Source organism: Brienomyrus brachyistius, chromosome 5 (assembly GCF_023856365.1).
Source record: "Brienomyrus brachyistius isolate T26 chromosome 5, BBRACH_0.4, whole genome shotgun sequence".
Taxonomy (NCBI): Eukaryota; Metazoa; Chordata; class Actinopteri; order Osteoglossiformes; family Mormyridae; genus Brienomyrus; species Brienomyrus brachyistius.
The window spans coordinates 14,245,094-14,259,507 of record NC_064537.1 but is presented as its reverse complement, the minus strand read 5'-3'; the positions used below and the strand labels follow the sequence as shown (position 1 = coordinate 14,259,507).

The 14,414-nt window shown below is 38.1% G+C and overlaps 1 protein-coding gene across 6 annotated transcripts in view; it reads left to right on the top strand.

Annotated features, from left to right (window-relative positions):
• ca10a (carbonic anhydrase Xa) overlaps nt 1–14,414 on the top strand; it is a 158,850-nt gene that overhangs the window by 26,009 nt on the left and 118,427 nt on the right. For all 6 annotated transcript variants that reach the window (XR_007398278.1, XM_049015756.1, XM_049015757.1 and 3 more), the window contains exon 3: nt 7,104–7,181. Coding sequence is in view for 5 of the 6 variants with exons in the window: in XM_049015756.1 (XP_048871713.1) it covers nt 7,104–7,181 (78 nt within the window). In the remaining variant the exon portion in view is untranslated. The remainder of the gene's footprint in view (nt 1–7,103; nt 7,182–14,414) is intronic.

Here is a 14,414-nt window from a genome sequence, read left to right as displayed (position 1 = left end):
AAGAAGCTAACATTAAAACCAAGGGAGAGGTGGAAGGTAGAGGTGAAATTCTATCATCAAGAAAAGAACAAACCATGGTCAATTATGCGTCAGTGTATAGATGACTCGAAATGTGGATTGCATGTGTACAGTGGTACTTTGGAACACAAACTTAATTCGTTCCAGAAGGCTGGTCAAGTTGCGATTTGGTCGAGGTCCAAGTCACGTTTCCTCATAAAGAATAATGTAAATGGATTTAATCCATTCCAGATGCCCAAATGATTGCCTATTTTATACTTATATACCTGCCTGACTAATGAGAAAAAGCCCTGACAATCAATATAAAAATAATACACACAGTGAAATATCACACATACAAAAGCAATAAACATGAAAAATGACAATGCCATATGCCAAAGAGAGAGTAAACACACATGCACCACCTGCAAGTCTCGCGATAATTTCCTTTTTTTAATTTTCTACAGTTACTCTCACCACTTTCCTCTTTGGTTTGCTGCTATCATTGCTCACTTTCTTAGGAGCCATGATTACTGTATCAATAAATGTGTTGTAGATGAAGCACAAAAAATTCAACAGATCCATTCGATGTCCGAGTTGGTCGAGCTAAGAGATGTTCGAGTTCCAAGGCTGATGCAAATGAACCAGACTAGCCTCTAGCAACATGTAATCATGTTGACCACTTTCTACACATAATGAATTTAGTTAAGTACTGTAGTCAATTAACTATCTGTTATCTGTTTCTGAATTCTTAAACTTTACACATAAATTGATAGTGACTTATTTCCCACAATTTGGATATGTAATTTTCTTTTATTTACAAATGTGACATGTATTTAACAGAAATGACTAAGAATTTTGAGTGATTTTGACTGTGGGGTGATTACCATCAACCATCTCATAAGCATCTTTCATTTGTTAAAGCTGAAAGTAAAAGCATAGGTTCTATATGCACATAGAGAAAATGCCTTAGGTAAAGTTTGCCTTTGGTTGTTTTTCTCACTGCTTACTGTTCTGTAGTGACTAGCTGGAATATTTATTCTGCTGCTTTGATTATCACATATTTGATCTTATTTCTGCCTGTGCATTCTATGAAAGGCATGGCTCTATACCAGAAGAACTAAATGTCCTGCAATATGTCAGAATTGTGCCAATTCGCTTGGAATAAATGGATCCGTATTGATTTAACTTTTCCTGGAAACGATGAAATACATTCAAAAGGATACACTTAATACCTAAAATCCCTAGTCCAATATGGAATAGAAGTCAAATGAATTAGTCTGATGATGATGCCTGATAATTCATAACTTGCTAACAGTAAATAGTATCTCCATTAAAGCATAACATTTGGTGGCATACAATGTGTTTTTTCAAATTGCTTTGTTTTCTCACTTTGTGACAAGAGGCTCTGTGGTTTTCGTAGAAGTCTGTACTGTAAGTGTTAGTGAAGCTTCACCTCGGGATGTTTTAATGGATGGTCCATCCTTAATTATTGTTGAGTATTAAATACATCATATTATGCAAAGGTGGAATCTGACAAACACCTGGTAGTGGTTTGATATTTAGATTTTTTGGACTCTTTATGCTTTTTAAAAAAATAAATAAAATAAGTAGTTTAGATGGATGATCAGATAGTTTGTGAAGGTGTTCTTCATGTTCTACTTCTCACCTGCTGCTTACTGCTTTCAGTTAATTTTAAATGGTTTCAATGTGGACATTAAGGTATTAACCTTGAATGTTCCACCTTGACGTTCCCCTGGCTTGTCTCAGAACTGCTGCACTTCTCAGAATTGAGGTTATAAAGATGAGACAAGGTATTGTGGAGAGCAATAAAACAAGTGTCTCATGATCTGGCTAATAGTCACTTATGGGTCAGAATGTAACCACTCTGTACTGAATACCAGCTTGATTATCTAACATTGTAAATTTGATTTCTTCAGATGTATTACAAACACTGATTTTTAAAAATTTCTGCATAACCTTATACAGACCAATCAGCCACAACATTAAAACCACTGACAGGTGAAGTGAATAACATGGATTACATTACAATGGCACCTGTCAAGTGAACAGTCAGTTTTTGAAGTTGATGTGTTAGAAGCAGAAAAAAATGGGCAAGTGTAAGGATCAGAGTGGTTTTGCCAAGGGCCAAATGGAGGCCCCATCTTGCAACTTACAGCAGTGTTTCTCAAATTAGTCCTTGGGGACCCCCAGACAGCCCAGTTTTTGCTGTGGAATTGAGAGATGACAAACAGGTGGACGGTCTGTGGGTCCCCGAGGACTGGTTTGAGAAACACTGACTTACAGGACTTAAGGATCTGTTGGTAACGTCTTGGTACCAGATACCAGAGGATACCTTTAGAGGTCTTGTGGGGTACATTCCTTGACGCGTCAGAGCTATTTTGGCGACACAAGGGGCCCCATACAATGAGTGTAATGTTATGACCGAATAGTGTACAGTACATCTACTGTAAACAGACAAAACACAGAGCAAACTCTGCAGTTGAAATCTAACATGCAGTCCTTCTGACTTTAGTCACAGATCAGATTTGTTTATCAAGACCATGAGATGCAGTCCCGATGGCTGTTTGCCCACTGTATGGCTGCCACAAATTCCAAATAGACCAGTACAAATAGAGATGAAATACTGGATATTTATAGTACAGTGTTCAAGTAGGAAGTTTAATGTTTAGTCATATGGCAAATGAAAATTCTTTAAAATGGACACCAATAGAAAACACAAAAAACAATGTTTACATGTATATACTTACTGCCATCACACTTCAGATAGAAGACTAATTTTTATAAGTGTTTGTGTATACTGTGTGTGTGTGTTTGGGGGGTGGGTTTGCATAGATGACTTTTGGGGACCTAAATGTCCCCAGAGGTTGGTAAAAACCTGTAACTGAAACTTCATTCCTTTTGGGGACATTTTTTAAGTCCCCATTTTGATAACCCCATTTTATAAAAATCTCTAAATGTAATCAAAATGTAACTCTTTTGAGTTTTGTTTGGTTACTTAGAGTTAATGTTAAGCTGGGTAGGGGTTAAGGGCATTGTCATTGGGGTTAGAGTTTCCCCATAGAAATAAATGGAAGGTCCCCATTTAGGTAGGTACTGTAAGTGAACATGTGTGTGTCTGTCTGTGTGTATTATGTATGTATGTATTATGTATTGTGGGGACCAAATGGCCCCCACTCCATCTGGGTTAAGCACCCAGACAGAGTGGTGGAAATCAAATGAATCTGTACGTGGTGAAAGGTCATGGGACTGTATCGCAATGATTATAATATCAGATCAAATGGACAACAGAGTTGCTTGTCCCATGTCAGTAGGGTGTGGCACCCCCCCAGGCCTGGATACAGTGCGGATGGGAGTCATACAGCCGTTTTATCCTCTCCTGCGGCAAGTCGGCCCACAGCTGTTGTAACTGGCCCTCAAGATCCTGCAGATTGGCACTGGGTCTGAGTTGACGTCCAAGCTGATCCTACACCTAGCTGGCCACAGAAGGACCTCAACATGATGCAGTCAGTCCATTGACACACATGTTGTGTGTGGATGGGCATTGTCTTGTTTAAAGACTGTACCAGGGTGCTGTCTAACCCCTCGTAAGACATGTGGACTCAGTATGTCACTGACATAGCGCTTTGCTGTCAGGGTCTCCTGAATCACTGCCGGGCAATTGCACAATATGACTCCTACTGTACAAACCCACAATGCGACCCCTATCAAACTCCGTCAAGTGCTGGTAATGCTGTCTAATGCGCCTACGAGGCATCCTCTGTGTCTGGTGACTAGACCTGCCAGTCCCTTGCAAATCGAATCATTTACATACCCATGCATGTGTGCACTCACACGCACACACTTGCGCAGCCCCTCCCCTCAATGGCCGCTGAACGTGTTCGCGCTGGTAAACACACAGATACCAATTTGGCCGAACATGATACAACTGAAGGCACTTCGCTAGCTGTTTTAGTAAAAAAAAAAACAAAGAAACAAAAAAAAGCGCAAAACTGCCATTTGAAAGTATTTTGTAGACGAGCATGGAAAGGCTAAGGATGTCGATAAGCCTCTATGCAAACAGCGCTGCAAAGTTGTGGCAACGAAAATGTGTCCAATAAACGCCCAGTCAAACATTGTATACTGTGAAAACGATATAATACCGTGATATAAATTTTTGGTCATACTCACTACTCTATTTTATTATAATGATGCACGACAAAGTAGTTTTTTGTATGCATATAATTCATATTTTCTTTCATACTATTGTAACTTCTGTGATATCCATATAATTTTTTTGACATATAATTTTAATATTCAATGTGTGTGTGTGTGTGTGTGTGTGTGTGTGTTTCATGCATGAGGAATTGTGTTCCATTTGTAGTTTTTGTAAAACTATACCTTGATCCCTAGAACGGTTTTCAAGGATGAATGTCTCATTGAGTGAAAAGGATTCTTTTTTTTTTTTTTAAAGGTTATGGTGCAGTTTTATGTTAAGGTTTAAGCCTTGATGTCTTTCATTGCATCTTTTCACAATGCCTCAGAATTCAAGAGCAAGATCGAAATGTTCATGTGAATTGAGATTGTCAAGCCTATTTTTTTAATTTAAAATGATAACAGTAAACCCCACATTATTCTTTCTTTAAAGGAAATAATACAATTTCTATATTACCGACAAAAGAAATTTTCAGTATTGTCACACCAACAGGACTAACCAAGATCCTGGGCACAGTGCTTGGTTCCTGATAGAATGGCACACCCGCATGGCAGGCTTTGCTGCCTGTCAGTGCTTTCCTCTTCAGCTGGCACGCCTACAAATACTCAGTGCTGACAGGACTGACAGGGCCACAGACTGTGAAGTACATAGCTGAGGAGACTAAGAAGGACTCAAGCTCAGAGTTACAATGGGTATCACAAATGACAGGCTTGAGGAACAAAACAGGGTCATGATTTAGCAACCAGGAGTCCAGACCCACCAGTAACCAGAAATAAGAGAACCAATTGGAGTCAAAACCAAGATCAGTGTTATAAACCTAATAAATCCAATTAAGGTAGCCAACAGCACTGAACGCGAGAAAAAGCATACTGAGCAAGAAGACATTAAAAAGACATAAATATAAATAAATACAATGCATAAATACAGTGATTGCAAGTGTGGGTGATTCTATGTTGAAATTATCTAGAAGTGTGGCCATGAATGACAATCACACCTGTGGCAGGTAACTAGCCAAATGGATTGAGGGACAGATATGAGAAGAATAAAATTGTTCAATAACCAATGGAACAAAGCTCTTTTTTTTCAAAATGTATATTATATCTGTGTTTTTGAGTTCACAAAATCACATGTAATTTCAATTAATCTATTATTTAATTTAAATGAACTGACAGTCATATGCTCCATTGTCTATAAGCACAACATCCCCTCTCATTTGTCAGAGCGGCCCATTAACACAGGTGATAGGATGATTTAACTTATTGAATGTCAGAGCCTAGAAAATCGCAGGAAGCAGCTGATATGTCTGACTTAACAATAGGATAATGACTGTGTGCTGTTGGTGTGTTGGAAGCCAAACTAAGCCAGTGGATTGAGTGTTTACGGCCATTCATTCGTCAAAGGTCATTATTTGAGAGAGCCTGCTTTTGGGGGATCACAGTTCTCAAGTGCCTGAACTGACACAGAGGCTTGCTGCATGGTTTTGATTTATTTTGCATTGCCGCTTCCAACTCATCAGAAACCACACATTGCATCAGCCTGCAAGTCGGAGGAAGTGATTGCATCAGGAATTTCCTGGAAGACCACACTGGTATGAGTAGCTATACCAGTAAAATCCCAGTTAGTTTTTCATATTAATCACTTAACTGTATTAATTGCAGATACTCTCTTTATGCAGTGTATAATAATATTCCACAAAGGAAGTTACACTATGACAAAAAATTAATGTAGACACAAAAAATGGCACTTAAATGAATCATTCCATCATGGTACCAGGTCCTCACTTAAGTCGGGTAATACAATACACGGCAATTCGTAATGTTTAGAAACTCTCATTCTTAATATCTTTACAGCGGCTTGTATTAGAATTAAAAGCCAGAACTTACAATGTGGTGACTGACAAGTGTAATGAGCCTCACACACCCCCTTGGAAGTGATCCTAGAAAGATTTTCTGAAAGCGCTTATGCTTCTATGCATCAGAACGCTGCCCATTCTTTCATTGCTGGACTCTTCACTGTGCGTATGTGTCATCTACCTTTAGTCCAAGAAATGATAAGCTTGTAGGGAAATTAACTAAGTAATCTATTTTAAAGTGAGATGGCGGTGGGCGGGTGGGTCTGTTTAGCAGCTTTTATCGCACCGTTGTGTACTGTGTGCCAGTCTTAAGCAGCGTAAAACAGCGTTGGTCCATTTTCAAATTATTTTTGCAACACGTATTAAATCGAATAGATAGTTTTATAGAGAACACGACTTCCCCGGAAATGCTGTTATGAACAGAGGGCTTTAGATAGAATTTTAATGCACAAGACCTGCTCTGTGTCAGCACTTGATGGAAATTCTCACTCTGTTTCTCATCCTCCTGCCGCACCAGCAGAAGCGGATTTTCCTACTTCAATCCAGTCTCCCTCTCCTCACATTCCCAAACTGAAGCACTTTTTTGTGTTAGTTTCATTTCTCTGCAAGGGGATTAAACTACTTACACTTCCATTAAAATGGAATCAGGCAAGCTTTTGCTTCCCTATTAAGCCTAGTTTCAGTGGTGCCATGTTTATGGGAAATCTCATGCATTAGGGCTCTGAAACCTTGCCTAATGAATCAGAAATCGCAATCTGTCTTCGTTGTGGGCCTTTTACCTATTGCTGGCACCTTAATTATAAAACACCAATATTCCGCAATCTTGGATCTCCAAAACAGTTTACTGAATATGACACAAAGTGATTCCATACTAATGCCTCTTGGAAACGTAATGAATGCCTAAGGCCTGGTTCGTTGAGCCACCCTGCCTTGTAATATGATACACACTTGTAAGGTGTAGGGTGTATAATTGTAAAAATACCCTGTCTTTTAGTTAGATGTTTTATAAATGACCGTTTTCCTTTGTTTTTCTTCTAGCAGCACAGCCAAATCCACCAAAAATTCATGAAGGCTGGTGGGCGTATAAAGAAGTCGTCCAAGGGAGCTTTGTTCCAGGTAATAATACTGATAATAATACCTATTAACATTTTGGGATGCGTTCAAACAGTCAGCACCCACGACCTCTGCTTTATGAGTTGTGTTTTTTTTATGGTGGGTCTTTGTATGCTTACATATGAATGGGCTGTGGGTACATGGAGTCGCATGGAGGCTTATTGGGTAGCATTGTGCCTTCACATCTCCAGGGACAGAGGTAAGGTTCCCATCTCCAGTTCTTTGGTTATGGAGCTTACATGTTCTCCTTTGGGTACATGTTTCAGTTTTCTCCTGCAGTTTTAAAATACACAATTAGATGAATAGGTGTTAGTAAAACTACCATTAGTCAGTGAATGCCTTACAGTAGGCATGTCATCCATAATGCCCCCTGCCTCACATCTTAAGCTTCATGGGCGGGGCTTCAGGCTTACTGCAGCCCTGCACGCAGCTGTGGCAAATGGATGGATGTGTGTTTGTATAAATAACATTTATGTATCCTAATCACTTTTATGGGTCTGCTGTACATCTGAGGCAAAAAAAGTCGAACAACTAAATGCACACTATAGATGGGACAATACTGCTGTGGCATAACTACTGAAGTGACTCTTCAAAATGAGTCTGAAGGTCCCATGTGTCTGAAGTTCTTGCCTCTGTGCAGCCTTTGGCTCAATTAATGTGAGTTTTGTTTCAACCACGTAAAAAGCACCACATTTGGGTTTGTTCATATGTCCCCAAATATTTAATTAATTTAACATATATGATATTTCTGTACACTCAGTAGCCATTTTATTAGGTACTCCTAGGTAATACCAGGTTGGACACACTTTTACCTTCAGAACTGCTTCAAGGGTAGACAAGTTCGTTCATAGAAGCCTTTCTGTTCATGACTGTTGTACCGAGTTGTTATTTCTGCACTCGTGGCCTTCCTGTTAGCTTTAACAAGTCTGGTGAATCTCCTCTGACCTCTCTCATTAACAAGGAGTTTTCACCCACAGAGGTGCCTCTGACTGGAATTAATTTTATTTTTTATTCTTATTTTTTTTATTTTGCCATTCTTTAAGCCATATCAGTACAGTAACTGTTTCTGGGGTGCTGGAAGCACTATGTCTGGCACCAACACTCTGACCACATTCACAATCGATTAGACGAGGCATCTTAGCCAGTGAAATGCTTACTCGACTCTTAAGCAAACCTCTTGACCCGGTCTGTCTACTATATGTATTCAGTTGCAGCCATATGCTTGGAGCAGCAGGTTGTTTGCATTAATAAGCAGGTGTTTTTAATAAAGTGTTCACTGAGTGAAAATAACTGTACTGCATTTTGTTAAAATACTAATTCATTGTCATTATATTTATGTTTTAGGACTGGGGGTCAACAGAAAATTACTGTGAGAACACCATGCATAACAATTAATTAAAAAATTTAATTAATTCACATTTTATGAATTGAAAATATAAAAATTTCTCTTGGGTTATTGCACACACCTATAAATTATCTTGCCTTTAGCCTCATGAGTACTTTATTAACAAGTAAATTAGTAACTGATACAATGATGTGTAAAGTTAATAATTTAATTTAACTTAAATAATTTTAATTATGGAATGAAAACAAGTGTTTCAATAATTAAGCAATCTTCAAATATTAATTGAGTAAAATGTTTAAAGTATAAGCTGAATAGTGCTAATTATGAAAAAGAGTGATACTTTCATACGCATACAGCAGTTCATATGTAACTATATTTGTGTGTGTTCTGCATGTCAAGCTGTTGATTATACAACAAAAATATAGATATAAACCATTACTTTGCTGTTTTCCTGCTGATAAATACTAGCATAATAATGTAGTGTAAAGCATTAGCTGATTGTTTTAATTGCTGACTAAATGATGAAGCCAGCCCTAAAAGTAAATTTTGTAAGTATATGTTAGCGTGTTTGTTGTTTCTTAGTCAACAACTTGTTATTCATTCGCATTTGGCTAATTTGGCAATTCGTTTTTTATTTATATTAGCTGTCATTAATTGGTGCTAAAACTTTAATCTCCCGGTTTAACTGCTAGTGCCAAGAAACGGCACAATAAAAAGTATGAACATTTATATAGGGGAAAATTAAATTGTCATGGCAGTATTCTTCTTTGTTTTTTATTTATTAAATATAAATATAAATGTTTTTTTTTTTTTTTTAAAAAAGAAATTTTATTCAAAAAGGGATTCAATTATAAGCGATTTCCAGCCTTCAACAGCCTTCAACATTTCCCTTTTCAGCAGGCACAAGTCCTTGATAGTGTCTTGGCCTGGTACAGGGTCAGTCATGTTAGCTGACAAGACCTTTAATACGTGTGTTAAGGCTGTTTTAGGAAGCTGGAAATTGCTTATAATTTGTCTGTCATTTTTTGTTCTAAAATTGCCCATGCTTAGACGATGGAAAATCAGAAGGAAGTTGGAAGGCTGTGAAGTAATGTGACCAGCTCAGCGATGCTCAGTGACACTAAACATCAGTGCCTCAGAGTTCTCATACACCATGTTGGGCTGTTATGTGGAGTAGCTGCAGTTGTCGATTTCATGTCTGTTCCAGCACTGAGATGCTTGATAAAATGAATGCAGTTAACTGTGGTGCGCTATTTTTCAGTTATTGTTCCATGCACAGCGTCTGGTCACACCACCGGTGGCACGTGTTTGTTTGGTTTTGAAAGCCCTATCACATCAATGGAAGGATTGTGCCCCTTGTCCAAATCACATATATCAGAAAATATCAGCGCAGCAGGACACTGAGCAGGGGCTATCTGATGGGACCAGGATGAAGGCTTTCTGAAGCACTTCACTGTTGACGCAGACAATGTCAGGCTGTAATTCAGCCTGGTAAAAAGCGGTTGGGGGATTGGAAAGATGACGGGTTGGAGAACTGTCCCAAGAAGGGCTGCAGGAAAGCTAATAGGGCCACATCCTGGGGAATTCTGCCTGATCTAAGCTGGCAGGTCATGGGAAATAAAAGGAAAAATGTTTCATGGCCAATTTTGAGCTCCTTCACATAACTATGTTTCATTTTTTGTGTGATATCATCAGTAGCTCCCTTCAAACCTTTTTTCTTGAAGGTGTATTAATAAGAAGGCAGGCGCCGTTGATTACTGCATGGTATCTAAACAAACAACAAAAACAGTTGTGAAGATTGTTCAAAAAGGCATGGTTTAGTATGAAATTAGATTTCTAATTGGAAGTTATTTCCATCCAATGTCTAATAGGTATAAGTCTTTTTTTAAAAATAGATAAGCTGTGATCGAAACCTAATTAAGGAAATACAGGCATGACTTCGGGTGTACAACTGATTAGCACCTCACAGTCCTCTGGAATGAAATGGATGTGCTCTTTCCTGTGGGAATCCCTGCATACAAAGACAGTCCTGCAAAGACACAGCCTTGCAATATGGACTTTAGATACCCATTAAGAGGAGAGGTGGCTACTGAGGGCAGTGCTAGATGCATGGTGGACATTTTCATTCTAACCGTGGCGCCATCGCTGTTTGAATTATTGGCTGTCAGGATTTAATAAAAGGCTACCCTTAGTTCATTTGAATGAAGGCTGGAGACTGTATGGCTGATAGGAATGTGATAGTGGTTTAATTTGCTTTAACATTTCATGTGGGGAGTGGTGTAAATTGTGATCTGATAATTAAGGACTTGGATATGTGACCTGATAGCAGCACTTTCAAATCACAGTAAAGCTGGCATTTAACCCTAAGCAAAAACCGTTTACATAAATTATGTATTGAGTATCTAAATCACACATAGTATTGATAGTATAAGGTACTTTATTTCTTTAATTTAAATAGCAGTTAAATATTAAATGTTCAGTACAGACACTCCCCGGGTTACGATGGTATATCATATAAATATATCATGTTTAAGGTAGGCTTTTCATATTTGAAAAGTATGAGAATAAAATAATTACAACACATGTTTATGACTTGGATGTTTGGCAGAGGAGGTTACTATTTTGTATCGATAGTACCGATCGATAGTGCTACTGCTCCAGATGTGATGAATGGGGAATTATGACCGTGATACATGAAAATGAAAAATGGTAGAAACCAAGGATCTGTGGTCAGAGACCCTATTGATAGTCAGTTGTATGTTACCACTTAGTCTTTATAAACAAAGGGTAATAGTATTTTATTGTCTGCAGAAAGGTAAAACATGTATTAATCATTAATCATTCACTGTAGAAGACTCAATATCTGTCAGCAAAATATAAACATGTTAAACTTAAGAATTCTTCTGTTAATTTTAATTGGAAAATTTGAGTAGAATTACTTTTCACCCCAACTGTTGGATTTCATCCAATGACAAAAAGGAAACCCTCTGTATTGCCTTTATAGCAATTAATAATAACAGTAACGATGATCATCATTATCATCAGCATCATCTGTTGCCTCACATCATTAAGATTGCAGGCTTGAATCCTGCTTCAGCTTTGTATGTGCAGAGTTTGTATGTTCTTCCAGTTATGTGCGGGTTTCCTTCAGGTACTCTTGATTCCACCCACTGCACAAACATGAATTTGGGCTAATTTCTGCAGTGAATCGCCAGTGTGTACAGCTGTCTTGTGCTTTATGCTATCTGGGATAGTCTCCGGCCCTCCCCTTACTAGGATAAATGGTTGGATAAAGAATAAATAGTAATCGTATGTACATAAGCAGCAACTTTTCAGAGAGATGTTTCATGTATAAAAAAAAGAAACATATTAAAGCCAAAAAATGGAGCTAATTAAATATAAGGAAATGCTTACCTAAAGTTTTGAATACTGAGGAAATCCACGTCAATAGCAGACTCAGCCAAAGCCATCTTTTTTGGGTTGCTCTTTGTAAATAAGTAACATGACTTTGAATTGTCCTCCTGCGCACAGATCAGATTTTTAATTTGGTATTTCTGCAAGTGTTACAAGACGCAGTGATTGTAGGTACTGCCGCGGGACATCCTGTGCAGCCTCATTATCTTTGGCACCCATTTGTGGTATTCTCTTTTCATCATTTTATTCCTGTGTATCTGGCAGTTATGTGTGTCAGCTATTAGTCAATGTTGTTCCTTAACAGGACAGATTATGGCTATTCCTGCATTATCAGTTTTACCAAGGTGAGTAATATGACAGACTATCACCAGTGACAATGCAGGGAAAATTCCCCTTTGAAATGTAAGGATGCAGTTGCGCAGCCAGATAATCATTAATTAATTACTTGGAATCCAACATGAAATGTGTTTTTTTTAAATGACTTGAAATATTTGGCTATTAGACTCACATCGCTTTGTGTTGCAGTTTAGAACCAGAAATAATTGTTACAATTCAGAACAGTGTGTATTGTTATGAGATCAGAGTGTAATGAACAGTAATATCGTACATGTCTCAATTTCCATTGGCATAATTGTTGGTGGTATCAATAACTGTTGTAATTTTTTTTTACTGACAAACTTCTAAAAATGCTGATATTGGCTTCTTAAGAATGCGACTGTGGCAGCAGTTCAGCATAATGCTAGTAGCGTCACTCCCCTCTGAGGTGGTTTCCGCTGCCCCCATGACGAGAAAACAGATCTGCGGCAGCTAATTTGCTCCTCCCCTGTGAAATGCACCACAGCAGATGCTCAACGGACGGGTGACAGCTAAAGGAATTAAGTGACTGGGTGATCGATGGGGTCTAGGGAGGAAGGAACTCATAACCTCCCCCTTCATTTACCATCAGTTGAAAGGGGATGACAAGTGGGGCCGGGGTGGGAGGGGCACGGACAGAGGTGGCAGAATGTAAACGCCTATGTATCCCGCCTGGGTGATTGTGCTGCCACGGCTACATCGTTTGTGTCCATGGGCCCCCTGACCTGTAAATACAAACTGACATTGTATCAAAATACACCTTAAATGTTATTTGTATTAAACAATAATTATGTGATTATTTTTTACATATGCACAGATTTGATTATTTATAATTATTTAACATTTTAGTCAGCTAAAATGGAATGTATGCTTTTCTTCTGTTCTGAAAATCTTGCTTTGTTTTTTTTATATTGACAGTTTAGTCCCTTATTGTGAGATACATGCATGCAGCCAAGTATTTGCATGTGTTTTATTGTTTAAAATACTCCTCTTTAGGTTATTTACACTACATTACTTATGATATCGTTGTGGATAGTGCCTGAGCTTGACATCATGGACTGGTTGTTTAAAAGGCATTTTTATTTTAATTTACAAATTACTGGAAATTAGTGTTCCAGTACTCTCTGTAGGCCAGAAGCTAGTCAACACTTCAAAGAATTAATTCCGGAGCCTCAGGTAATAACGAGTGTTAAAACTATATAAAGTATCATAAACTCTTGTTCACATTTTCAGTTAGTTTGCATATGTCTGTAGTAGACCTGGGTGATATAAATGATATATTGACTTATTGTCATATAGAATTTAAAAGGTAAGAAATTTTGATAAACTGTCAATAAGGATACTTGATAGCATGCATCAGCCTATCACATCACAGAAAGGAACGCAATTCCAGCCAATCATATGTTCTTTTAAGAACAGATAACCTGTCCCACTAATGCACAGTAAAGTAGATTGAGTTAGCAGAGCATGCCACAGGCTACTGTTTTGATGATATCATGGAAGAGATAAGCACCCCTCAGAGGAAGCATCAAGTGTTGGTGCAAAGAACATTGGCTCAGCAGCCACAACATCTTTTTAAAAAAGAGATATTGTGGATAAACAAGGTGAAAAGACGACAGTGGTGTGGCGATACTTTTTGTAGTTTAAAGTCCATCATGCAACAGATGGGTGCAATGTACCGCGAAACTGTACCAAAAACTTGTGCCATCAAAAGCAAACTTATTTCACCACTTCTTTTAAGTCAAATAGGACATATACTGTAGAATGCTTATAGTCACAAGCACCAACAATTAGGGATTCCACTTTCAGTCTGAAAAGATAGGACAAATTGTCCTGTGTCCTGTATAAAGGGACACACTATTTTATTTTCCACTACAGGACGGGTGACAACTCTACCAGCAATGTCAACCCCATCCCCTGGAACAACTGGCAAGGCAGTCAGAGAAAAAAACCTAATACTATCAGTATTTTGTAGTATCTCACCATATAACCAGAACGTTTTTCTATGGTTTGTATATTTAGTAGGGTTTATTTATTAAAATAATATTTTACTTTGCAATCCGTTCAGTTTGTCACCTTTTTCATGTTCTAAATCCATTTAAGAGGTAAGGGAATTTTAAGCA